We start from the raw sequence: 26,174 nt of genomic DNA, 5'->3' as shown, positions 1-26,174 counted from the left end.
GGGATGACACTGGGGAGGATCCAGGCAATCTGGATTTCTCTCCAGATCCTAATACACTGTTCCCCTTCTTCCGTGGCTACGGAAGAGGTTGGAATATTTTATGTGGTGTTACATGGGGCGGCCGGGGCTCTTCACCTCAAGCTCTCGACAGTGCCTATCAGCACCAATCTCCTCTGAAGTGTTGCACACAATGGCCTCCTCGGCGGAGCTGCTACTGCCCCTCTAACGATGCACTTCCAGACGTTTCTTTACACGCCTGGTCCACACCTAACACAGGGGCTCTTGTGGGCAACCCCAGTTTCCTCACTCAGCACCCAACGCCGGGGAGTCACGTTGTCCAGGCTTCTGCCTCTCCAAGCGCATTCCCTTCCGTACCTCTGGATCGGGATTCCAAACCACTAGAGCAGTTGGAAGACAGATATTCCCCTCTGCCAGTTACAGACTGCGGTTGGTGACTGCTGCTTGCCTTTTGGGTCGCTGTTCCCACCCTGTGTGGGACACAGTGGCGTCGGTGCTGCCTCACTCTCCGGTGGAGGCTCGGGCGGTGCTCTCCCAAGCCATTACCGAGGGGAGAGATGCAGCATAATTCACTATACGTTGTGGCCTTCATACCGCTGAGTCCCTCGCCTGGGCACATTCCACAAAAGTGGCACTCTGCCGTTAAGCCTGCCTCAGAAGGCTTCTCGGAAGATGTTAGGACCACCTGGTTAAACATGCCCTTTGATGGCACGCACCTCCTTGGTGACAAAGCGGATTGCATGTTGGCATGCTTTAAGGACTCACAGGCAACGGTCCAGTCCTTGGGCCTTTCCGCCACGTGGAGTCTCAGTGCAGCCGTGGACGGGGGTCCTGCTGCGGTGGGTCACGGGGCCAGCGGGCAGGTCAGTCCACCACCGCCCCGGCCTCCAAACCTTTTTTTTTTTTTTTTTGCAGAATTTTATATAGCACGAACTTGACCCAAATCCAATCAGGTATCAGAGCGCATTACATAGCACCAGTTACGTTACATTAGGACACATTCACTCTTTGTTAGGCACGGTTGAGATTAAGTGATTTGCCCAGAATCACAGGATGTTCAGCGTCATTACCGAGACTCTAACCCAGTTCCCCAGGTCCGAGGTCGAGCGCCTTAGCCGTTAGGCCAACTCCTCTTCCCTTCTTAGTCCGGTGTTTCAGGCCCACCTAACGCCAGTGGGCGGCAGGATTTACCATCGCCTCCTCCACTGGCTTACCGTCACTTCAGACAAGTGGGTTTTGCAGATAGTCAAAAGGGCTCCTCCCTCCCCTTTGAGGTTACCCCTCCAACCATGCCAACTCTGTTCCACCGCATGTCGGGGGCTCACTTCAAACTTCTCCAGAGGAAGTTGCGTCCCTCTTGGCCACAGGGGCCATTGAGCGTACAACGCCCACAGTGGGTCTTGGTTGTCATTCGAACTACTTCTTGCTGCCAAAGAAGGGCACGGGTATGCGTCCTTTATTAGCCCTCCGGTATTTCAATCACTTCCTCGGGACGGTGAAGTTCAGGATGCTGATTTCCCCTAACATGCTCCTCTTCATCAGAGCAGTTCTGGACACGGCACAATTTTCGGTTTATCCGCCCAAAATACGAGTCTGGGACGTTAGGGCTATCATTCCGATCTTTCAGCCCTTGTCCTGGGTTTCAGTCAAAACAACACTGAGGCTGCTGGGCTTCATGGCATCCTGCATCTTGCTGATCCCTCAATCCAACAGGCGTATGTGGGCTCTGCGGTGGGACCTGAAGTTCCACTGGACGCAGCATCAGGGACACCTGTCTGTCTACGTCCGGATCTCAGAGGGCACTGCACAACACTTGCAGTGGTGGCTCCCAAACCTGCTTTGGATCAGCGGCAGATCCCTCTCCCTTCCCCAACCGGAGCGCACAGTGGTGACGGACGCGCCCCTCCTGGAATGGGGGGGCCACATAGGAGAGGCGGAGATCCAACGGCCTCTGGTCTCCGGCGGAGTCCAAGATCCATATCATTCTTTTAGAGCTCAGGGCGATCCTACTTGCACTGAAAGCATTACTTCCCTCTGTCCAGGGGAGGGTAGTTCAGGTCTTCTCAGCCAACACCACCGCCATGTGGAACTGCAACGAGCAGTGCGGTGTGGGGTAGTGGACCCTAGGTCGGGTGGCTCTGCACCGCTGATCTGAAAGAAACACGTTAGTTAGATTCCTCACCTTAGAATATCCCCAGGCGTCAGACTGGATCTGGAAGATTTTTCGTCAGCAATACCCCTTGCGCGTCGCTAGACGTCGTCTGCGGCTCCGTCGCCGGCGTCGTGCGCCGGAATGACGTCGTCGGAGTACTTAGACGCCGCCCTCGCGCGCTGACGTCAGTTCTTCTTTTTTCCGCGCCAGTAAGCGCAGATCCGGGAGAGCTACCCCTTTAGTCATTTTTTGACTAACTTTTTCGATCCTTTTTGATCTTGTCTCGACTTCGGTGCCGGTAGGATGCCTGGTTTTAAAGCCTGTGCTGACTGTAGCCGCTTGATGTCGGTTACAGACCATCACCGCCGGTGCCTTTACTGATTGGGCCTCGACCACGACGCGGAGTCGTGTTCGGACTGCAAGGCCCTGACCTCGAAGGCTAGACGGGAGCGGTCCCGTAAGCTTCTCGAGATTCGCCACTCGGCTCCGCGCCCCTCTCGATCCCGGTCCAGGAGGAGGTCCAAGGATCGGTCGCGGAGCCGCAGCCGACGTCATCATCGGTCGTCGGGATCCAAGTCTTCGGGTAAGTCGAAGCACTCCAAGAAGTCCAAGAGGCGACACCGCTCTTCGGACTTCCCTCGCCGGTCGCGCGACTCGGCCGAGGGTCAGGGTGGTTCCACCCCCGCGGCTCCGGCGGAGCCGCAGGCGCCGCGCAAGTCCCCATACCCACCGGTCCCTGGGACTGACGCGACGCCGGCGGAAGTCAGTGCCTTCCTCTCGGCCATGAGGAGCCTGGCTCCGCCGTCGATGCCCGCTGGCGCGCCTTCGGGCCCCGCGGATCCGACTGGGCTACCTTGCCTGCCGGCGGCTCCGGCCCCGGCGCCGTTGACGGCTCCGGCCTCGACGCCGCAAGCGCCCGAGGGACCCGTTCCCGAGTCCCCGCCGACGCCGGTCAACCTCGTCACGCCTCCTCCGCCGGCGTCGACACCGGTACCACCTCCGACGCCGACTCCGCACGACGTCGAGCCCCAGTTAAGCCCCACTCCGGGCCCGGCGCCGATACGGCGTCGATGGACGCCGCGTTCGGCGCCGCTGGAGACACATTTTGTCTATCGCCCGGCTCCGATCCTTCCTCCTGTATACCAGGAATCGGATGATGGGGACAACTGGGAGGGATCCGAGGATCCTATGGCCGCTCAGGCTCAAATGTCACAGGACTGGGCAGATGAACTGGGGGAGGCCAGTGGCCTGGATACCTCTCCGGACACTGGATTCGTCTCTCCTCCGACTGTGGCTTCGGAGGAGGGTGCTGCTTTCTCTGTGGTGCTGCGCAAGGCGGCCGCAGCCCTTGGGCTCGAGCTGCCTGCCGTGGCTGTGAGGACTAACGTCCTCACTGAGGTGCTTCAGTCTGCAGCAAGCTCCACTGAGCCTCTGCTGCAATTCAATGAGGCCCTCATTGATGTTCTGCAGGGCACCTGGTCCAAGCCCTCCACAGTTCCTCCTGTGGACAGGAACGTCGCCAGGCGCCACCGCCCTGCTCCGGGCGACCCCAGTTTTCTGTCCCAACACCCTACCCCCGAGAGCCTGGTTATCCAGGCCTCTACCTCCCAATCCTCCTTCCCGACCGCTCCGCCGGACCGGGATTCCAAGAGACTGGAACAGTTTGGCAAGAAGCTGTTCTCCTCCCTTAGTTTGGGCCTGCGGTCTTTGAACACCGCCTGTCTCTTGGACCGTTATTCCCACTCTCTGTGGGATGCGGCGGAGGACGTGCTGCCCCTGTGTCCGGAGGAGGTCCAGACACGACTTACCCAGGCTCTGCCTGATGGGAGGGATGCAGCGCGACATGCTATCCGATGTGGGCTTGACACTACGGACTCGCTGGGTAGGGCAATTTCTACCACAGTGGCGCTTAGACGTCACGCCTGGCTGCGGTCCACGTCATTTTCGGGCGATGTCCAGAGCACTCTCATGGACATGCCTTTTGATGGCACTCGCCTTTTTGGCGAGAAAGCGGACAGTGCGCTGAATCGCTTTAAGGACTCCCGGGCTACGGCCAAGTCCTTGGGCCTCTCGGCCCCGCGGTCGCAAACTTCCGCCTTTCGCCCCTTTCGTGGCCAAGGAAGGGGTGCCTCCTCACGTACGCCTAGCCACCAGCCACAGAACCAACCTGCGCGCGGTCGCGGACGTGGTTTCCGCCGAGGCGGTTCTGGAGGACGACGCGGTCAGCCCACATCCACCCCGGCAGCATCCGCCTCAAAGCCTTCCTAGTCCGAGCTTTCAGGCCCATTCCACGCCAGTGGGCGGCAGAGTTCGCCAACTCCTGCTCCACTGGCGGTCCATCACATCGGACAGGTGGGTGCTGCAAATCGTCTCGAAGGGGCTACTCCCTCCCCTTCGAGACGACCCCTCCAGCCATGTCACCGCAGCACCACCGTATCTCGGGGGATCATTTGAATCTGCTCCACGAGGAAGTTTCAGCCCTCTTGGCCAAGGAGGCCGTCGAGCGCGTTCCGAGCCCAGAAGTAGGTTGTGGTTGTTATTCCCACTACTTTCTGGTTCCCAAGAAAGGCAAAGGGGGCCTACGCCCTATCTTGGACCTCCGGAACGTCAATGCCTTCCTCCGGAAGGAGAGGTTCAAGATGTTAACTTTGGCTCAGGTTCTAGCTGCCCTAGACCCTGGAGACTGGATGGTAGCGTTGGACTTGCAGGACGCATATTTCCACATCCCCGTCCTGCCGGCCCACTGGCGTTACCTGCGGTTCACGGTGGGTCAAGCGGTACAAAAAGGGGTGGTGATGGACGGAGCATCAGAACCAATCAAACACTCACACCCAGTCAACAGATCTGGGTTTGATCCATCACCGTTCTTTAGCCCACTCTGCCACCCCAGTTCAGACATGGCCATATGCAAATCAGTCTGACCCTGTGCCTCATGGGAACAGTCCAGCCCGAACTGCCACGCCATGCCTTCCCTGGACCGGAAACAAGCTTCCTAGGACCGGTTTCTGGCATTTCAGCCGTCTTCAGCCAGGCTTGCTTGAATCCAGTGGCAAAGTGAGCAAGGGACTCACGTCTGAGCATACCCTGCCAACTTATGGCGAACAAAGCGGTACAAAAAGGGGTGGTGATGGACGGAGCATCAGAACCAATCAAACACTCACACCCAGTCAACAGATCTGGGTTTGATCCATCACCGTTCTTTAGCCCACTCTGCCACCCCAGTTCAGACATGGCCATATGCAAATCAGTCTGACCCTGTGCCTCATGGGAACAGTCCAGCCCGAACTGCCACGCCATGCCTTCCCTGGACCGGAAACAAGCTTCCTAGGACCGGTTTCTGGCATTTCAGCCGTCTTCAGCCAGGCTTGCTTGAATCCAGTGGCAAAGTGAGCAAGGGACTCACGTCTGAGCATACCCTGCCAACTTATGGCGAACAAAGCGGTACAAAAAGGGGTGGTGATGGACGGAGCATCAGAACCAATCAAACACTCACACCCAGTCAACAGATCTGGGTTTGATCCATCACCGTTCTTTAGCCCACTCTGCCACCCCAGTTCAGACATGGCCATATGCAAATCAGTCTGACCCTGTGCCTCATGGGAACAGTCCAGCCCGAACTGCCACGCCATGCCTTCCCTGGACCGGAAACAAGCTTCCTAGGACCGGTTTCTGGCATTTCAGCCGTCTTCAGCCAGGCTTGCTTGAATCCAGTGGCAAAGTGAGCAAGGGACTCACGTCTGAGCATACCCTGCCAACTTATGGCGAACAAAGCGGTACAAAAAGGGGTGGTGATGGACGGAGCATCAGAACCAATCAAACACTCACACCCAGTCAACAGATCTGGGTTTGATCCATCACCGTTCTTTAGCCCACTCTGCCACCCCAGTTCAGACATGGCCATATGCAAATCAGTCTGACCCTGTGCCTCATGGGAACAGTCCAGCCCGAACTGCCACGCCATGCCTTCCCTGGACCGGAAACAAGCTTCCTAGGACCGGTTTCTGGCATTTCAGCCGTCTTCAGCCAGGCTTGCTTGAATCCAGTGGCAAAGTGAGCAAGGGACTCACGTCTGAGCATACCCTGCCAACTTATGGCGAACAAAGCGGTACAAAAAGGGGTGGTGATGGACGGAGCATCAGAACCAATCAAACACTCACACCCAGTCAACAGATCTGGGTTTGATCCATCACCGTTCTTTAGCCCACTCTGCCACCCCAGTTCAGACATGGCCATATGCAAATCAGTCTGACCCTGTGCCTCATGGGAACAGTCCAGCCCGAACTGCCACGCCATGCCTTCCCTGGACCGGAAACAAGCTTCCTAGGACCGGTTTCTGGCATTTCAGCCGTCTTCAGCCAGGCTTGCTTGAATCCAGTGGCAAAGTGAGCAAGGGACTCACGTCTGAGCATACCCTGCCAACTTATGGCGAACAAAGCGGTACAAAAAGGGGTGGTGATGGACGGAGCATCAGAACCAATCAAACACTCACACCCAGTCAACAGATCTGGGTTTGATCCATCACCGTTCTTTAGCCCACTCTGCCACCCCAGTTCAGACATGGCCATATGCAAATCAGTCTGACCCTGTGCCTCATGGGAACAGTCCAGCCCGAACTGCCACGCCATGCCTTCCCTGGACCGGAAACAAGCTTCCTAGGACCGGTTTCTGGCATTTCAGCCGTCTTCAGCCAGGCTTGCTTGAATCCAGTGGCAAAGTGAGCAAGGGACTCACGTCTGAGCATACCCTGCCAACTTATGGCGAACAAAGCGGTACAAAAAGGGGTGGTGATGGACGGAGCATCAGAACCAATCAAACACTCACACCCAGTCAACAGATCTGGGTTTGATCCATCACCGTTCTTTAGCCCACTCTGCCACCCCAGTTCAGACATGGCCATATGCAAATCAGTCTGACCCTGTGCCTCATGGGAACAGTCCAGCCCGAACTGCCACGCCATGCCTTCCCTGGACCGGAAACAAGCTTCCTAGGACCGGTTTCTGGCATTTCAGCCGTCTTCAGCCAGGCTTGCTTGAATCCAGTGGCAAAGTGAGCAAGGGACTCACGTCTGAGCATACCCTGCCAACTTATGGCGAACAAAGCGGTACAAAAAGGGGTGGTGATGGACGGAGCATCAGAACCAATCAAACACTCACACCCAGTCAACAGATCTGGGTTTGATCCATCACCGTTCTTTAGCCCACTCTGCCACCCCAGTTCAGACATGGCCATATGCAAATCAGTCTGACCCTGTGCCTCATGGGAACAGTCCAGCCCGAACTGCCACGCCATGCCTTCCCTGGACCGGAAACAAGCTTCCTAGGACCGGTTTCTGGCATTTCAGCCGTCTTCAGCCAGGCTTGCTTGAATCCAGTGGCAAAGTGAGCAAGGGACTCACGTCTGAGCATACCCTGCCAACTTATGGCGAACAAAGCGGTACAAAAAGGGGTGGTGATGGACGGAGCATCAGAACCAATCAAACACTCACACCCAGTCAACAGATCTGGGTTTGATCCATCACCGTTCTTTAGCCCACTCTGCCACCCCAGTTCAGACATGGCCATATGCAAATCAGTCTGACCCTGTGCCTCATGGGAACAGTCCAGCCCGAACTGCCACGCCATGCATGACGGTGGGTCAAGAGCACTTTCAGTTTACCGTGCTCCCCTTCGGCCTCACCAGTGCCCCTCGGGTGTTCACGAAAGTGATGGCGGTGGTCGCAGCTCATCTGCGCAGATCAGGGATTCCAGTCTTCCCCTATCTCGACGACTGGTTGCTGAAGGCGGGCTCGCCCCAGGCAGTCGTCTCCCACCTCCAGACTACGGCGGATCTCCTGCATTTGCTGGGGTTTTCCATCAACGTGCCGAAGTCACACCTGAGTCCCTCTCAGAAGCTCCTCTTCATCGGAGCGGTTCTCGATTCGGCGCAGTTCCGGGTCTATCCACCGGAACAGCGGGTCCGGGATATTCAGGCCCTGATTCCCATCTTTCGGCCTCTATCCTGGGTTTCGGTCAGGCTAGTGTTGCGGCTTCTGGGGCTGATGGCCTCCTGCATCCTACTAGTGCATCACGCCAGACGGCGCATGCGGGCTCTGCAGTGGGACCTGAAGTTTCAGTGGGCCCAGCATCACGGCAACCTGTCCTCCCATGTCTTGATCTCGGAGGGCACTGCACAGCAGTTGTAGTGGTGGCTCACGGACCGCGATTGGGTCATGGGCAGAAGCCTCTCCCTTCCCCAACCGGAGCATGTCGTAGTGACTGATGCGTCCCTCCTGGGATGGGGTGGCCATATGGGAGAGGCGGAGATCAGAGGCCTCTGGTCTCCAGCGGAGTCTCGTCTCCACATCAACCTGTTGGAGTTGAGAGCGATCCGGCTTGCACTGAAAGCCTTCCTTCCCTCTGTCAGGGGAAGGGTCGTGCAGGTGTTCACGGACAACACCACCGCCATGTGGTATTGCAACAAACAGGGCGGGGTGGGGTCGTGGACCCTTTGTCAGGAGGCTCTGCGCCTCTAGACGTGGCTGGAACACCAGGGCGTCACCCTAGTGGTTCAACATCTGACGGGCTCTCTGAACGCCAGAGCAGACAAACTCAGCCACCGGTGCATGATGGATCACGAATGGCGTCTGAACTCCGAAGTGGCGCAAGGTCTCTTTCAGCAGTGGGGAGAGCCTTGGTTAGATCTATTCGCCACCGAAGAGAACGTGCAATGTCAGCAGTTCTGCGCGTTGGAATTTCCAAGGCGGCACTCGCTCGGCAACGCTTTTCGTCACGAGTGGAGTTGCGGTCTGTTGTACGCCTATCCGCCTATACCACTTCTGCCCAGAGTGCTGAAGAAGATCAGGCACGACCGGGCCCAAGTCATCTTGGTGGCTCCGGATTGGGCACGAAGGTACTGGTATCCCGAGCTACTCAGTATGTTGACCGATCCTCCGATACGTCTGCCCCTTCGGGAGGATCTTCTGTCGCAGCAGCAGGGGACAGTCCTCCACCCGAACCTGTCTAGCCTCCACCTCCATGCGTGGAGATTGAGCGGCGGCAGTTGATGCCATTTGACTTGCCTCCTGAAGTCTGTGATATCATTCTGGCAGCCAGGCGTTCCTCCACAAAGACGGTATACGCCTGCCGGTGGAACAAATTTGTGGCATGGTGCACAGCAAAGGCTGTGGATCCCCTTTCCGCCCCTCTTTCTGAGGTTCTCCTGTTTCTTCTTTCTTTGGCCCGGCAGGGCTATGCCCTGGGCACCCTGAAAGGTTATCTTGCTGCCATCTCTGCCTTCTTGCGGCTTCCTGATCAGCCTTCTCTTTTCAAGTCCCCTGTAGTTACACGCTTTCTAAGGGGCATTACTCACACGTTCCCTCCCGTCCCTTTTGTAATGCCTCAGTGGGACTTGAATCTTGTTCTCACATTTCTAATGTGCGCTCCCTTTGAGCCTCTTCATAATTGTCCTCTTCGTCTGCTGACGCTTAAGACTGCTTTTCTGGTAGCCATCACCTCGGCTAGACGGGTGAGTGAGCTCCAGGCTTTATCTTCAAAGCCTCCTTTTCTCTCTGTTCATCCGGACAAGGTTGTCCTTCGGCCTCGTCCCTCCTTTCTTCCGAAAGTGGTGACTCCATTTCATCTTGGGCAGTCTGTCACCTTGCCCACCTTCTTTCCGCCTCCGCATCCTTCCAAAGAGGAAGAGAGGCTCCACCGTCTGGACCCAAAACATGCGCTCTCCTTTTATTTGGACCGCACAAAGCAGTTCCGGGTGGACGACCAACTTTTCGTTGGATACGTGGGTGCTAAGAAGGGGAAAGCTGTGCACAAACGGACCATCTCTCGGTGGGTCGTTTTGTGCATCAAAATTTGTTATTCCTTGGCAAAAAAGGACCCTCCTGTTGGGCTGCGCGCCCATTCCACTCGGGCCACAGCGGCTACTACTGCTTTGGGACGGGGTGTCCCTTTGCAGGACATCTGTCAGGCGGCGACGTGGGCTTCGCTACACACGTTTGCCAGGCATTATTGCCTTGACAGCCAAGTCCGGAGGGATGGCTTCTTTGGCCGTTCTGTCCTCCAGGACTTTCTGGTGTGATCTTGGTTCGCAGACCCACCACCGGGGATGGTATTGCTTGGGTATCTATTCTAAGGTGAGGAATCTAACTAACATGTTTCTTTCAGATGAACAAGTTACTTACCTTCGGTAACGATGTATCTGTAAGAAACATTAGTTAGTTAGATTCCTCACCGACCCACCCATCCTCCCCGTTCTGCGAACTGACATCTAGGGTTAAGGTTATCCTTTTCAGGCCCCTAGATTTTATTTTTGGCACCAGTGTCGGTCTTTGCATGGCTCTGCGTTCCTGGCGCGGAAAGCTATGTACAAGAACTGACGTCAGCGCGCGAGGGCGGCGTCTAAGTACTCCGACGTCATTCCGACGCCGACGACGGACGCGGAGCCGCAGACGACGCCTAGCGACGCGCAAGGGGTATTGCTGACGAAAAATCTTCCGGATCCAGTCTGACGCCTGGGGATATTCTAAGGTGAGGAATCTAACTAACTAATGTTTCTTACAGATACATCGTTACCGAAGGTAAGTAACTTGTTCGACGTGGCTGGAGCGCCAAGGCATTGTCTTGGTGGTCCAACTCTTGGCAGGTTCTTTGAACGCCAGGGCGGATGAACTCAGCAGCCGGTGCATGCTGGATCACGAATGGCGTCTTCACTCGGAGGTGGCACAAGGTCTCTTTCAATAGTGGGAAGAACCTTGGTTGGATCTCTTCGCCACTGCACACAACGCTCAATGTCAGCAGTTCTGTGCTTTGGCGTTTCCACGGCGGCACTCGCTCAGAGCTCGCTTTTCGTCGCGAGTGGTGTTGCGGTCTGTTGTACGCCTTTCTGTCTATACCACTCTACCCAGAGTGCTGACAAAGATCAGACGCCACCGGGCCCAAGTCATTCTTGTGGCACCGGGCTGGGCTCGAAGAGTTTGGTATCCCGCGCTACTCCTTATGAGCGTGGATCCCCCCTATAAGACTGCCTCTTCGGGAGGATCTTCTGTCGCAGCAGCAGGGGATGGTCCTCCACCCGAACCTGTCCAGCCTCCACCTCCTTGCGCAGAGATTATGCGGTGACAGTTGATTCCATTTGACTTACCTCCTGAAGTCTGTATTGTGAATCTGGCAGCCAGGCGTCCCTCAAATAAACCTGTATACATCTGCTGGTGGAACAAATTTGTGGCATGGTGCACAGCGATAGCTGTAGATCCCCTTTCTGCCCCTCTTCTGAGGTCCTATTGTTCCTTCTCTCTTTGGCCCAGCAGGACTCTGCTCTGGGCATCATTAAGGACTACCTTTCTGATATTTCAGCCTCTCTCAGGCTGCCTGATCAGCCCTCTCTTTTCAAGTCCCCTGTTGTCACTAGATTTCTCGAAGGCATTACTCTCCTATTCCTTTTGTGATGCCTCGGTGGGAGTTGAACCTGCTTCTCACATTCTTAGTGTGTGATCCCTTTGAGCCTCTTCATACCTGTCCCTAACGGTTATTAACTTTGAAAACTGTCTTCCTGGTGGCTATCACCTCTGCCCCCTTTCAGAGAGGTAGAGAGTGTGAGAAGTTGGCCTGATATATGATGTCACTAATTCTAGTGTACACCTTGTATCAGTCCAACTTCTCACATTGGTGGCAGCGGTGATTGGTTGTTAAGTCAACCTTATAGACCAGCTATCCTAGTGGTAGCATGGACAAGAGCAGTCTTAGGCTAAACTCTGTATGGCATGTGAAGCCAGCTGTTATACCATATGTAATCCCTTGAATACCAAATGAAAGGACACCACAACAGATATATATAAAAATAGAATGTATTTATTCTAGTCAAACCCTCAGCACTCTTTATGAGATTCGAGGTAAGTACAACACAGTCTTATTCAAGCATACATTAAGTCACACAGGTAAGTAATACAGTTAGGCCCTAGGGGCCACGCAAACCATATACTAAGTAAGTGGTATAAGAACCACTGTCACGAACACAGGATAGGCCTAGGCCTAGGGAATCGCTGGGGCTACACTATACTACCAAAGGTTAGGAAGTGGGAGGCCCACGGGATTCAGGTGCAGAGTGGAAACACTCACGCGTAATGCGTAAAAGTCGATAGAAATGGAAGTTGTTAGAAATTAACAGTTTTAGGACACTTCTGGAATAGCTAGGAAGTCGAGACTTGGAAACTAGACCCTAGGATAGTCTATACCCTTGTGAGCACCGAAGTACTCAAGTTACCTAGCCCACGGGCTGCGGGTGCATAGGTGTGAACTTGCGTCGGGTTTCGTCGTTGACGCCTATGGAGGCCTGAAGGAAAGTTGCTGACAGGCAGTCAGTGAAGAGTTTCCGGTGGATTCCAAGGATGGAATCAAGAAGGAAGGATACCTGCAAGCAGAAGGGACAGAGTCTAGGTCACCAGCCAGGAGCCGGGAAGGAACCAGGAAGGAACCAGGCGATGTCGTGAAGATGCAGGTGGAGAGGTGAAGCTTGTCGCAGCAGCCACGGGGACCAGGAGGCGTCGAGGACGACCAGGACTAGGAGGTGAGCTGTCCCACGAAGGCTCTTGCTGTCGGCGGCGTCGAAGTCGAGTCAGGACCCAACAAGCCTTGGCAAGCGGAACCCACGCAGGATGGAGGACTTGCTTCTGGTGCAGACCAGGAAGGTCTGGGGTGCTTCTTTTTCACAGAGGAGCGGGTGCCAGTCTGGAGGAGCCGGACCAGCAAGATGAAAACAAAGGTTCGTCGTCGCACAGGTCACTAGCCAACGGGCCAGCAACCGGACAACACGTCGAGCAACTCGGGTGCAGAAGGGCCCCACGCAGAACACGTGAAGTGTGTGGAGCTGATCTTCTTTGCAGATGGTGCTCGGGATGGGGGCTTCTCAATTCCCCAAGCACAGCCTCGAGGAAGCCTCAGAAGTCGCGCTAGTCAGGTACTAGCCACTTTTCCCAAGTCGCCGGTCCCACGTCCCTCGTCGCCTCCACGGGTCTCAGCTTCGCTGTAGATGTGGATCTGGGTCAGAGGTGTCTGGAAGTCTCGGCGCTGGTCAGTCTCTGCAGTCGTCCATCGTAGGAGCAGTCGCAAAGCAAGCAGCGGTCGCTGGATGGTGCCTGGTTGCCCAGGGTGGTCACTCCTTGGCCACAAGGGAGATTTCTTCAGTCTTCTTCCTGAGGTCGAATGTCGAAGGTCCAAAGTTTCTGTACAAGTTGCAGATTCAGGTTAATCTAATTTGCAGGGCTCAGCTACCTACTGATATACTGGGCTAGTGGGCTGGGCTACCTGCAAGGTCCCTCCTATGGGTGGGACCAGGAAGGGGAGTGGTTACACCCCCTTTCCTTTGTCCAGTTACGCGCCAGAGCTGGGGCTGCAGTGCCCCTGCGCCGGTTTGAACTGGACTATGCATGGGACACCTTGTGTGCCCCAAGCAGTGTCTAGTTTCTTTCATCCCTCCCTACCCCAATACACCAACTCCTGTCTGGGGTGGTGCTCGCACCTCCCAAGGCAGGAAACCTATTGTCCAAGCCTCCCTCGCTGGAAGGACTCCCAGCAGCAGGAGGTCAGACTTGTGTCTGTGGCAGCAGCATCCATTTTGTGATGCTGGGGCTCTGGTTAACTTTAACAGGGTAAGTAGGTTTCAACATGTGTTCTCCCTCTAGAAGGGAGGAATAATATCCTCATTGCCAGAAATGGTATGGGGGTATTATTCCAAAGTGTTAGACCCCTTACACGACATGTTTTGATAAAGCCAAACCATAGTTACCATAACCGTTTAAGATTATAAGGCACCTTAAGAGTATATGGTAGGCTATATCATAGAACAGCTATAAGGACATGGTTCCGAAAGCTGCAGACAGGCTCAGCTCATGCTAGAGCACCATCTCACATGTTACCAAGCACTCTGCCTCCAGGATTGTTAAGGCCTGCTATAGGAGTGGCTGATAGGTACACAGGTGTCTATATATAAGGTAGGTATAGGAATACTACACCTAAGCAAGGAGTGATTACACAACCTTGCCCCAGCTGAGTGATCAGCCAGTTGTGTCATAATGGAAGGCCAGGCCAGGGATGGCACAATACATGCTGCAGCCCCTGGTAGGCCTAGGGTACACCTATGCCCTGGGTACCTAAGGTACACTGTACAGGGGCCAATAATGTGATTCTAACCAATTGGGTTATGCACCTAAAGTACATTGAGTCCATTTTAAAGAGGGAGCAGACAGCCTGAGACCCTGAATGGCAGGATCTCAGGCCAACTAAGTCGAAAAACCAGCTAGACACTAGGCAAAAAGTTGGGGGTAACCATAGTCATAAATCCACCTTCCTACAGAGAGGCTCCACCATCTGGACCCAAAACGTGCGCTTTCATTTTACCTCAACTGTACACGACCGTTCAGGGTGGGTAACCAGCTCTTTGTTACCTCCGTGGGCACCATGAATGGCCGAGCTATGCACAAGAAAACTATCTCCCTCTGGGTTGTCTTGTGTATTCAAGCCTGTTACTCCTTGGCTAAAAAGGAGCCTCCGGTACGGTTGCGCGCCCATTCGATTTGGGCGACGGCGGCTTTTACAGCATTGGGATGCTGTGTCCCACTGCAAGACATCTGTCAGGCGGCCACGTGGGCCTCGCTGCATACTTTCACTAAGCGCTATTGCCTTGACAGTCAAGTCCGTAGAGACTGCTTCTTTGGCCGTTCGGTTCTCAGTGACTTTCTGGTGTAATCTCATTTCGCAGACCCACCACCGGGGTTGGTATTGCTTGGGTATGTATTCTAAGGTAAGGAATCAATCACTAACGTCTCTTTCAGATGCACAAGTTACTTGTGTAACGATATATCTATAAGAGTCATTAGTTAGTGATAGATTCCTTACCGCCCGCCCATCCTCCCTGTTCTGCGAACTGTTCTCTAGGGTTCAGGTCATCTCTTTAGGGGCCCTAGTTGTATTGCATCAGTAGTCGGTCTCTGGCATGGCTCTGCGTTCCTGGTGTGGATAGTCGTGTACAGAACTGACGTCAGCGTGCGTGGGCGCATCTAAGTAGCTCCGACATCATCTCGGCGACTACGACGCCAGCGACGTACGCAGAGCCGCACGACGACGCCTACCGATGCTCAGGTGTACTGCTGACGAAAACTTTTCGGACCCAGTCTGACGCCTCGGGAAATGCCAAGGTAAGGAATGTATCACTAACTAACGTCTCTTACAGATGTATTGTTACATAAGTAAGTAACTTGTGCTTTAAGGGCTAATGATGATGACTTACCGTGTTGAACAGCAAGGTGGGATCAGATGCGGGAAATGTAATCAAGAGGTATGGTGGAGCATTACATGGCACTGGGAGCTTGTTGGATGGTTGTGGAGTATCTGGGGCTATGGGTAGCGGGAGGAGGGTACTGAGAGGGAGGATTGAGAGATGAGGGTCATGATTAACAGGTGCGTGGAGAGAGGGTTGAGGATTGTTAATGTAAGGGGTAGTAGTTGGTGTAACACACTGACAATTGCTAAAGAAGAAATCAAATACTTTAAAGGGGTAATTGAGTGGAGTTGGAAGAAGGAAGATGACTGGTCATTGAACCCTCTGATGGAGGGGGTGAGGACTGGAAGGGCTTAAGTTAAGTTCCTGATCCATGGACAAAGCAGAGAGACTGATTAACAACCATGTGTTAGTGAGGCTAATGGTACAGATATGTTGCTTCTGTGCTTGGTGTTGTGCAGTCACAACTTTGTGTTGCAAAACATTTAAATTCTGGCATGTGTGGTAAATCTCAAGACTAGTATGCCATTTATCCTCCACAATGGTTGGAAAGTATTTTTTTTAATAGGCAGGCACAAAAAGTAATTCAAAGTTAAGGCAGAGCCCTCATTTCAATTGAATCACATTTATGTCCTTTTCATTCAACTATCATATACAATTTCTCTCTTCCAAACAGTTCAGTCCTACTTCCAGAGCAAAGAAGATGACTCAAGGTCGGGCAGTTCCTCCGCTGGGACCAGAGACTAAGGTGGCTGTGGTCTGGGTTGAACAGTACGATGATATAGGTATTGCTATTTCTTCAAAATTCAAAGTTGCAGTGTCAGAGCCCAGTTTAGTCACAAGCATGTTTAGATGCTGGATCTCCAAAGCTGGTCCATGTGAGCTGCGTTGTTGTCATACTTAAGTGAAGCCCACATAGGATATTTACCCACAGTGATCTAAACTGGACTCATTGACATAATGGTTATTCTCAAAAGCTGACATGAATCTATTCCTTGGTGACCAATGTTGCATTTTCCTGGTGCAGATTTAGAGTAACTCAAAATGTAATAACCTTTCATATACAGTGATTACGACTGCTTATGAACACTCTTGAAAACTCTTGCTTTAGAAAACTAGTGACTAACATGTTTACCACTATTTGAAAATGTTTTTCTCATCATCTATAAAACCGTTTTATTTATTCTGATGTTGTCTTGAGATAGTTATGTAGGACAAGCCACAACTACCCTACTCCTCGCCAACTTCACACATAAACCATCCCTGCCCCTTCCAGCTGAACCTCCCTTCTTGCGTTTAACTATTCCAGAGACCTGTTAAACCACAACACCCATTTTTGTAGACTAAACTGACTGCAACTGAATATATATTTCCTATTGATTAAAGGCTCAATTTCAGCCATTAAGGTAGAAACAAGCAAAATGAGGTCAGCTCTTTGGTGGCAAATGATCGCCATCCTGTCCCACCACCATTTTTCCATTCCTTCAGTAGAATCACTCAAATGGTGCTGACAATGCAGGGATTAGCCTTTCAACGTAAGGCTGGGAATGCAGGCAATTGGCCTCTCAAACCCAAACCATTATAATTGCACCCAAGCCTCCTAACCCCTTTACCTTATAGGAAGCTGGATGCCCCTACATAATTTTGTGTACACAGATTACCAAGCTGGTATCACCACTATCAACAGTTTCAACTCTTCATCACCTGTGCTTCCTGCATTATTTTCTTAAAGGGGGCTTTTCTCCTTGTGTGGGCTGAAAAAAAGTCCCATCTTTAGCAGGCCTAATTTATTAAGTCAGGCCCTGCCCACAGAGCGTGCTCCATCATCCTTTTCAGGATATAGCACTCTACCCTTCCTGCTCTGAGCATGCCCCGCATGGGTATACCCTTGAGTCGATCGCACAAAATCCTCATTGGCTAGATTCCTGCACCAGGGCGCAGGGGACGGGTTGGTCTGAAGGGTACAGTGCATGGGATGAGCCACAAGCCATGTATTCCCTAGGTGGCTTTCCTCACACCACTCAGGTACACACCATGCTTACAACTTTAGTCCAATGTCCAGTCCACTCATGTACTGACCTTGAATAAAGAATTCAACTGCCAACAACCTTAAATATATATATCTGAAAGAAACACGTTGGTGAAAGATTCCTTACCTTAGAATTACTCCCAGGCGTCAGTCTGGATCCGGAAAGTTTTCGTTAGCAGTACCCCTGCGCGTCGGTAGGAGTCGTCGTGCCACTTTGCGTACCTCGTTGGCGTCATAGTCGCCGAGATGACATCGCTGGATCTACTTAGACACGCCCACACATGCTGACGTCAGTTCTTTCTTTTTCTGCGCCAGCAAACGCAGATCCGTAGAGAGCGGTACCCCCAGTCAATTTTTGACTGAGTTTTTGGGGACTTTTTGTCTCTGTTCTTTTGAGTCTGTGACTCCTGGTGTATAGGGATGCCCGGTTTTAAGTCTTGTGAGGCTTGTCCCCGCAGTATGTCGGTGACGGACCCACACGGCGAGTCTCTCTACTGCCTGGGGCGCGACCACGACCCCTCGTCGTGCCCCGACTGCCGAGCCATGGCTCCGAAAACTTTGCGGGAGTTTTCCCGAAAGTTGCTTGAGGCCCGGGAGTTGACTCCGCGCAGTTCAAGGTCCCGGTACCGTGGGAGGTCGAGGGACCGGTTGCGGAGCCGCCACCATCGTTCGACTAAGTCTTCGCACTCGGGGTCAGGTAAGATGAAGCACGAGAAGTCGAAGAAGCGGCGTTGCTCTTCGCCTTCCCCTAGCCTGTCGTGCGACACCGCTGAGTGTGCGGGTGGTGCCACCCCCTCTGTCTGGAGGAGCCTAGGCAGTTGCTCAGGGCCTACCTTCCTTTCCCGGGTCCATCCGTGACTCCGGCCCAGCTGCAGGAATTCCTGTCTGCTATGGCCCACCTATTTGGCCCGTCGGGTCCCGCCGGCACACCTTCAGGCCCCGCAGGCCTGACTGGTGGTCCTCGCCTTTCTTCATCGCCGGCTCCGGCCCGGACATCGTCGGCGCAAGACCCCCGTGGATCCATGCCTGGATCACAGCCGATGGGGGTTGGCCTCATACGACCTCCACCGACATCGACGCCTACTGTGCCGCCGGCAACGGACAATGCCGTCCCCGGCTGCCACCCAGACGAGGAGACGGTGACGGACCAGTGTCGGCAGACGCCGATTCCGACGCCGATGGGTAATTTCTATCCCTTTACCCACCCACCTTCTTGCCCACCTGCTCCGCAGGTTGCGGAAGACGGGGGTATGAAGACCCTCACGCAGCCCAATGCGAGTTAGAGCCAGACTGGGAAGAGGATTTGGAGGACGCAGGTGGACTGGATTTTTCTCCAGAACCTGGCGCATTGTCTCCTTCTACCGTGGCTACGGAGGAGGGTGGTACTTATTCAGAGGTGTTGCGTAGGGCGGCTGAGGCTCTTCACCTCGTGCTCCCTACAGTGGCCGTCAGGACTAACCTCCTGACAGAAGTGCTTCGGCTGGCATCTTCTTCTACGGAGCCGCTACTACCGGTCAACGATGCACTTTCAGACGTCCTTTTGGGCACCTGGTCCAGGCCCAACACAGGGACTCCTGTGGATAGGAACGTGGTCTGACTCCATCGCCTGGCCCCGGGCAACCCAATTTTCCTCTCCCAACAGCCTACCCCTGAGAGCTGTTGTACAAGCTTCTCCAAGCGCATTCCCTTCTGCACCACCGGACAGGGAATCCAAGAAACTGGAGCAGTTTGGGAAGAAAATTTTCACTTCCGCCAGTTCAGGGCTGTGGTCTGTGAACAATGCATGCCTCTTGGGTCGTTATTCCCACTCTGTGTGGGATACGGTTGCGCAGGTGCTGCCCCAGTGTCTGGAGGAGACACGGACGGTGCTCTCCCAAGCTATTGCTGAGGTGAGAGACGCAGCCAAGATCACAATTCGTTGTGGCCTTGATACCGCTAACGTGCTGGGCAGAGCGATTTCCATGACAGTGGCGCTACGCCGCCATGCCTGGCTGAGGACAACTGGCTTTTCCGGGGGATCACTTGGCATTTCTCCAGCAGGAAGTTGCGGCCCTCTTGGCCAAAGGGGCCATTGAGCGCGTTTCGATGCCAGAAGTAGGTCGTGGTTGTTACTCCCACTAATTCCTGGTTCCAAAGAAGGACAAGGGCCTGCGTCCTATCTTAGTCCTTCGGAACGTCAATCGCTTCCTCCGGAAGGAGAAGTTCAAGATGCTCCCCCTTGCTCAGGTCTTGTCTGCCCTAGACCCGCAAGACTGGATGGTAGCGTTGGACTTGCAAGACGCTTATTTTCATATCCCCCTCCTGCCGGCCCACCGGCGTTACCTGCGGTTCACGGTAGGCCAAGAGCACTTTCAGTTCATCGTACTCCCCTTTGGCCTTACCAGCGCCCCTCGGGTGTTCACGAAAGTGATGGCGGTGGTCGCAGAGCATCTACGCAGATCGCGGGTTTCAGTCTTCCTCTATCTCGACGACTGGTTGTTTAAGGTGGCCCGCCCAAGACAGTCGTCTCCCACCTCCAGACTACGGTGACCTCCTGCATCTGCTGGGGTTCTCCATCAATGTGCCGAAGTCGCACCTGATTCCCTCTCAGAAGCTCCTCCTTTATTGGAGCGGTTCTGGACACGGCGCAGTTTCGGGTTTATCCTCCCGAACAGCGAGTCTGGGACATTTGGGCTATGATTCCGATCTTTCGGCCCTTGTCCTGGGTTTCGGTCAGGATGACCTTGAGGCTGCTGGGCCTCATGGCCTCCTGCATCCTGCTGACCAATCATGCCAGATGGCATATGCGGGCTCTGCAGTGGGACCTGAAGTTCCAGTGGGCGCAGCATCAACGGGACCTGTCCGAGTACGTCCAAATCCCGGAGGGCACTGCACAACAGTGGCAGTGGTGGCTCACGAACCAGCATTGGGTCAGTGGCAGCTCACTCTCCCTTCCCCAACCGGAACACACAGTGGTAACTGATGCGTCCCTCCTGGGATGGGGTGGACACATGGGAGAGGTGGAGATCAGAGGCCTCAGGTCTCCGGCGGAGTCCAGGCTCCACATCAACCTTCTGGAGCTCCGGGCGATCCTACTTGCACGGAAGGCATTCCTTCCCTCTGTCAAGTGCAGTAGTGTAGGTGTTAACAGACAACACCACCACCATGTGGTACTACAACAAGCAAGGCGGGGTGGGGTCGTGGACCCTATGTCAGGAGTTTCTGCGTTCTGGACATGGCTGGAACGTCAAGCCATTTCTTTGGTGGTTCAATACTTGGCAGGTCAGGGCGGACGAACTCAGCCACAGATGCATGACGGATCACGAATGGCGTCTCTACTCGGAGGTGGTGCAAGGTCTCTTTCGACAGTGGGGAGAGCCTTGGTTAGATCTATTCGCCACCGAAGAGAACGCGCAATATCAGCAGTTCTGCACGTTGGAATTTCCAAGGCAGCACTCGCTCGGCGATGCTTTTTGTCACAGGTGGAGTTGCAGTCTATTGTACGCCTTTCCGCCTATACCACTTCGACCCAGAGTGCTGAAGAAGATCAGGCACGACTGGGCCCAAGTCATTCTTGTGGCCCCGGACTTGGCTCGAAGTGTTTGGTATCCCGGGCTTCTCAGTATGAGCGTGGATCCCCCGATCCGACTGCCTCTTCGAGAGGATCTTCTGTAGCAGCAGCAGGGGACAGTCCTCCACCCGAACCTGTTCAGCCTCCACCTCCATGCATGGAGATTGAGCAGCAACAGTTGATTCCATTTGATTTGCCTCCTGAAGTCTGTGGTATCATTCTGGCAGCCAAGCGTCCCTCCACTAAATTGGTATACACCTGCAGGTGGAACAGAATTGTGGCATGGTGCACAGCAAAGGCTGTGGATCCCCTTTCTGGCCCTCTTTCAGAAGTCCTTTTGTTCCTTCTTTCTTTGGCCTGACAGGGCTCTGCTCTGGGCACTATTAAGGGCTATCTTTCTGAAATTTCGGCCTTTCTTGGGCTCCCTGATCAGCCCTCTCTTTTCAAGTCCCCTGTTGTGAAAAGATTTCTCAAAGGCATTACTCAGCTTTTCCTTCCTATTCCTTTTGTGATGCCACAGTGGGACTTGAACCTGGTTAATACTTATTTGATGTGCGCTCCTTTTGAGCCGCTTCACAATTGTCCTCTTGGTTTACTAACTTTGAAGACAGCTTTCCTGGTTTCCGTCACCTCCGCAAGCCGTGTGAGTGAGCTCCAGGCTCTATCCTGTAAACCTCCTTTTCTGCCTGTTCATCTGGCCAAGGTTGTGCTCCGCACTCGTCCTTCCTTCTTGCCAAAAGTTGTTAATCCATTCCATAGAGGGCAAACTATCACCTTGCCCACTTTCTTTCCGCACCCCTCCAGAGAGGAAGAGAGGCTCCACCGTCTGGGCCCAAAACGTGCGCTGTCTTTTTACCTGAATCACACACAACAGTTCCGGGTGGATGACCAGCTCTTTGTTGGCTACGTAGGCGCCAAGAAAGACCAGGCTGTACACAAGAGGACTATCTCCCGCTGGGTCGTCTTGTGCATCAAAGCCTGTTATTTTCTGGCTAAAAAGGAGCATCCGGTGGGGTTGCGCGCCCATTCTACCAGGGCGACAGCAGCTACTACTGCATTGGAACATGGTGTCCCCTTGCAAGACATCTGTCAGGCAGCCATGTGGGCCTCGCTACACACCTTTACTAAGCATTATTGCCTTGACAGCCAAGTCCAGAGAGACGGCTTCTTTGACCGTTCTGTTCTCCGTGACTTTCTGGTGTGATCTTGGTTCGCAGACCCACCACCGGGGTTGGAATTGCTGAGGTATCTATTCTAAGGTAAGTAATCTATTACTTACGTGTCTCTTTCAGATGAACAAGTTACTTACCTTCTGTAACGATATATCTGCAAGAGACATTAGCTAGTGATAGATTCCTTACCGCCCCAACCATCCTCCCCGTTCTGCGAACTGATTTCTAGGGTTAAGGTCATCCCTTTCAGGGCCCTAGTTTCAATGCATCAGTGGTCAATATCTTGCATGGCTCTGCGTTCCTGGCGCTGAAAGTCGTGTACAGAACTGACATCAGCCCACGTGGGCGCGTCTAAGTAGCTCCAGCGACTACGACATCAACGTACGCAGAGGCGCATGATGAAGCCTACCGAAGCGCAGGGGTACTGCTGACGAAAACTTTCCGGATCCAGTCTGACACCTGGGGGTAATTCTAAGGTAAGGAATATATCACTGACTAATGTCTCTTACAGAAATATCGTTACCGAAGGGAAGTAACTTGTGCATATATATCCTATGTGTTACAAGCTAATGTTTTAGTAGTGGAGGCAGAAATAAACCTAATTAGATTAGCAGCCTAGTACACCGTGACCCCCAGCGCTATGGGTGCCTTCAGTAGAAGCACTCAAATTTTAGCCTGTTGTGCAAGGTTTAGCCCCTCAACATTAAGACACAGATGCAGCACACCTAGAGCTACCAGCCTGCCACACTGTTCGGGGAGATGGATGCCTCTCAGATTATTTGGTGCAATCAGATTTCCAAGCTTATAGTACAGGCATAAGCAGCTGCACGTATGCAGCTTTCCACTTCCATTGACAGGAGGGCAGTCCAAACCTCTGGCAAAGAACATAAAACCTAACTGAATATATAAAGCTTATATTTTCTGTTCTGTTATGTGCAGAGCACACAGTTATTTCCAGTAGATGTATAAAATGGACATGAGTTTGGAGGGAGGACTTCATCTTCTCTTCCAGGGTCCTTGGTATCGGCTCCAGACTGGGAAACAGTCATGTAAACCACCCAGTGGTGGCAGAAGCAGCGCAGCTTCCCCAGGTGCTAATACAAGTTAAAAATACTGGCTCGGGCTACTTAGTACACTGCAATTGCTTTTGAAAACATCTAGAGGTAAGATCTCACCTTTCTGCCCACTGCCAATGGGTAGATGAGAGACACTGGACTGTGTACAGGTGCTTAGATACAGGTGCATCGATAGTGGGCCTGAACCCGTCTGGCAGGGATCGGGTGTGACAAAAGAAATGAGGTGGCTTGCAAACCAGTGCTGCTCACAACATGCTCCAGATTTTCCCTGGGGCTGTGGCAAGGAGGAAATGTAGGATACAGAACTAGAGGACTTTCAATTGAAGCTGGTGTGACGGGACCCTGGAGGAGCAGGGACTTTATGACTGACGTAGATATGGAGGGCCAAGCTGTAGGAGATGCAACCTTCTTGAAGGGAAGTGCCCACTGTTGTAAACTGAGTTGTTGATCTCATCTATGCACCATTTGACCTAAAGAAGACAATTATGTGAAAAACGAATAGATAAAAGGACTTCTCAAGTTCTCAGTCTCACCATACACGAAGTGAGGATTACTTCAGTTGGTTCCACTCAAATGGGAAGCCCACACAAGTTGATACAGATCCTTGAGTTATTGAGGGCTCTCCAATATACCACTAAATCCTTTGATAAAAAGGTTTCAACCACAGAAGACATGTTGTCTTTCGTGAACCAGCACCTAATTCAGACAGAATGCAAACTCCTCGGGTTGACACACAGTGTAACCGGTTTTGAATGTATGGTGGGGTCCTTGTACAGTCTAACGAGAAAAGTTATCAGGAATTTAAAGACTGTGCTCTAGCATCCCTACTATATCTGGAAAACCAGTTATAACATCAGGAAGATGTGGCATGAGTGGCAAGTTTGGAGGTCACTTAGAGCCCTGATGGTGCTTCTCTGACAATGGCCATAAAGATCTTTTTTGTAAAGAGAGGTTGATAGTGAAACTTTGCCACAATTGACTAACGTCTCGAAAGCGAAACTGAGGCAAAAAGGTTGATAATTGCAGAGCTAAGTTATCCTCCTAAATGGGTCATGATACTCCATGTTGTTCCGCAGAAGGGAAGAGTTCTTCCGATGGGGAAACAGATTTGGAACTTTCCATATTACAGCAGGTCAACAATGAGGTGATGGCTACTGTTGCAATGGATTAAAAAAGAATTGCTCACTTTCACAGTTGAAGCATCCCTGTAAAACCCAGTGAGGGGGCGTGTCCTAGAATGTGGGTGGGTAGGATGTCCTGATCTTGTCTCTCCATCCCTGTTGCCGATCTGTCCACCTAATAGCCCATAGCTTGCTCTACGGAACTGGAGAAAATACTCTGGAGTTGCCAGCAACTCCACCACTGGTACCAGAGGAGAAAGGAACGTCCTCAGCAGGCCAGAAAGAGCGCACAGAGGGGAAGGAGTGCAGCCCCAACCACGAGCCGGACTGCGACCAAGCCCAAACAGGCCATAGTGGACTGAAAGTATCAACCCTCACCCTGCCACTTGATTGCGACCGGAGAGAGGAGGTAATCAAAAGACAGACAGCCTGCACCCCCGGTGCTACTGGTACACACCAGAAGGCCGCAACGCAACAAAGCAGCCGGAGCCTGCGAGGTGAGGCCTGCCACTATTGGGCCGAGCTCGCCACTGAGGCTGGACCTGGGCCCCTCTGCCTGGCTGCGACTAGGGACACGTAGGAGCAGGTTCGAAGTCCGCCTCTCCCACCGACTAGACCGCTGTACCGCCGGAGGATAGTGAACATTGAACCACCGGCTGCTGAACCACCGACACAGTCCGCAACTATAGATTGGGGACATCGCAAACGGTACAATCAGGTGGCTCGTGGTAGAGGAACCCTTGAGAGTTCCGACCTTGACTAACTCCCCCCAGAGGAAGAGAAGGTGTAGATAAGGCGTCCCAGGATGAGCAAGACATTTAGAATGTTGCAACATCCTGGACTCCAGGGATAGAAACAACTGATGACAGCTGAGGCTAGCTGTAAAGCATGCCGGTGTTGAGCCACTCTTCCTACAAGAACGGAGGGGGCAGCTCTCCTTCCACGACTCCACTAGGCAAGAGCTCTTTACCAGAGACGGCCCCACTATACCCGCACTGGGGAAATACCACTACTTGTAATGGACTGTGGCCCCGGATGGGACTGGGACCACCAACATACCACTCCCACCCACCGCCCCCGTGAGCAAACTGCTAAAGAAGTCAGTTGCCGCACCCACCCGGTCAGAAATCTTGGGATAACGTCACCGGGAGGTGAGTAGAGTTGATCTGAACACAAGGCATAGGACAGGAAGCCTAGCAGAAGCAATCATACCACATACTACAAAACGGGACTATTCGGCCAACAACAGAGATGACATCCGCTCGCTCCAAAAAAGACCACAGAATTAAAGACATGCTCGTTGGGCCCACAGGAGCAGCCACTGGGGACTGGAGCAAAACCCCTGAAACTGTCACGATCTCAAGATGAAACCACACCTGAGGAGCCGGTGACTTGGGCCTTTTTGGAATCTTTGTTCTCCTCCCTTAGGGATGACTTACAGGAGGTTAAAAGAGAACTATCACAGGGCATTTGATAAGTCCGTAGGGATATGGACTCACCAGGGGATCGAATCGCAACACTGGAGGAATATGGAGACAGTCACGAGGACGAAATGAACACACTACTGCAGGAGGTCCATCGAAATCAAGAGCAACACCTCAAACTACAAGCCCACACTGAAGACCTTGAAAACAGGTCTAGGCGCAACAACATACGCATACGGGGAATGGCATCTAAAGCCAAGGGAGATGATGTGTTCGCCTTTGTAGGGGACCTCTTTCGCCATATTATAGGGGCGCCTTCTGAGACTGTAATTAAAATAGATTGTGCCCACAGAGTTGGGAAAACACGAC

The 26,174-nt window shown here is 53.2% G+C and overlaps 1 protein-coding gene across 6 annotated transcripts in view; it reads left to right on the top strand.

The window, feature by feature from the left end:
* The window catches only part of RALGAPB (Ral GTPase activating protein non-catalytic subunit beta), a 2,310,294-nt gene that overhangs the window by 2,045,599 nt on the left and 238,521 nt on the right, over window positions 1-26,174 (top strand). For all 6 annotated transcript variants that reach the window (XM_085618929.1, XM_085618931.1, XM_085618928.1 and 3 more), the window contains one exon: window positions 16,110-16,218. In XM_085618929.1, coding sequence (XP_085475055.1) covers window positions 16,110-16,218 — 109 coding nt within the window. The remainder of the gene's footprint in view (window positions 1-16,109; window positions 16,219-26,174) is intronic.

Source organism: Triturus cristatus, chromosome 7 (assembly GCF_964204655.1).
Source record: "Triturus cristatus chromosome 7, aTriCri1.1, whole genome shotgun sequence".
NCBI lineage: Eukaryota > Metazoa > Chordata > Amphibia > Caudata > Salamandridae > Triturus > Triturus cristatus.
The sequence above is the reverse complement of the archived record's forward strand: the minus strand, read 5'-3'. Positions and strand labels throughout refer to the sequence as shown.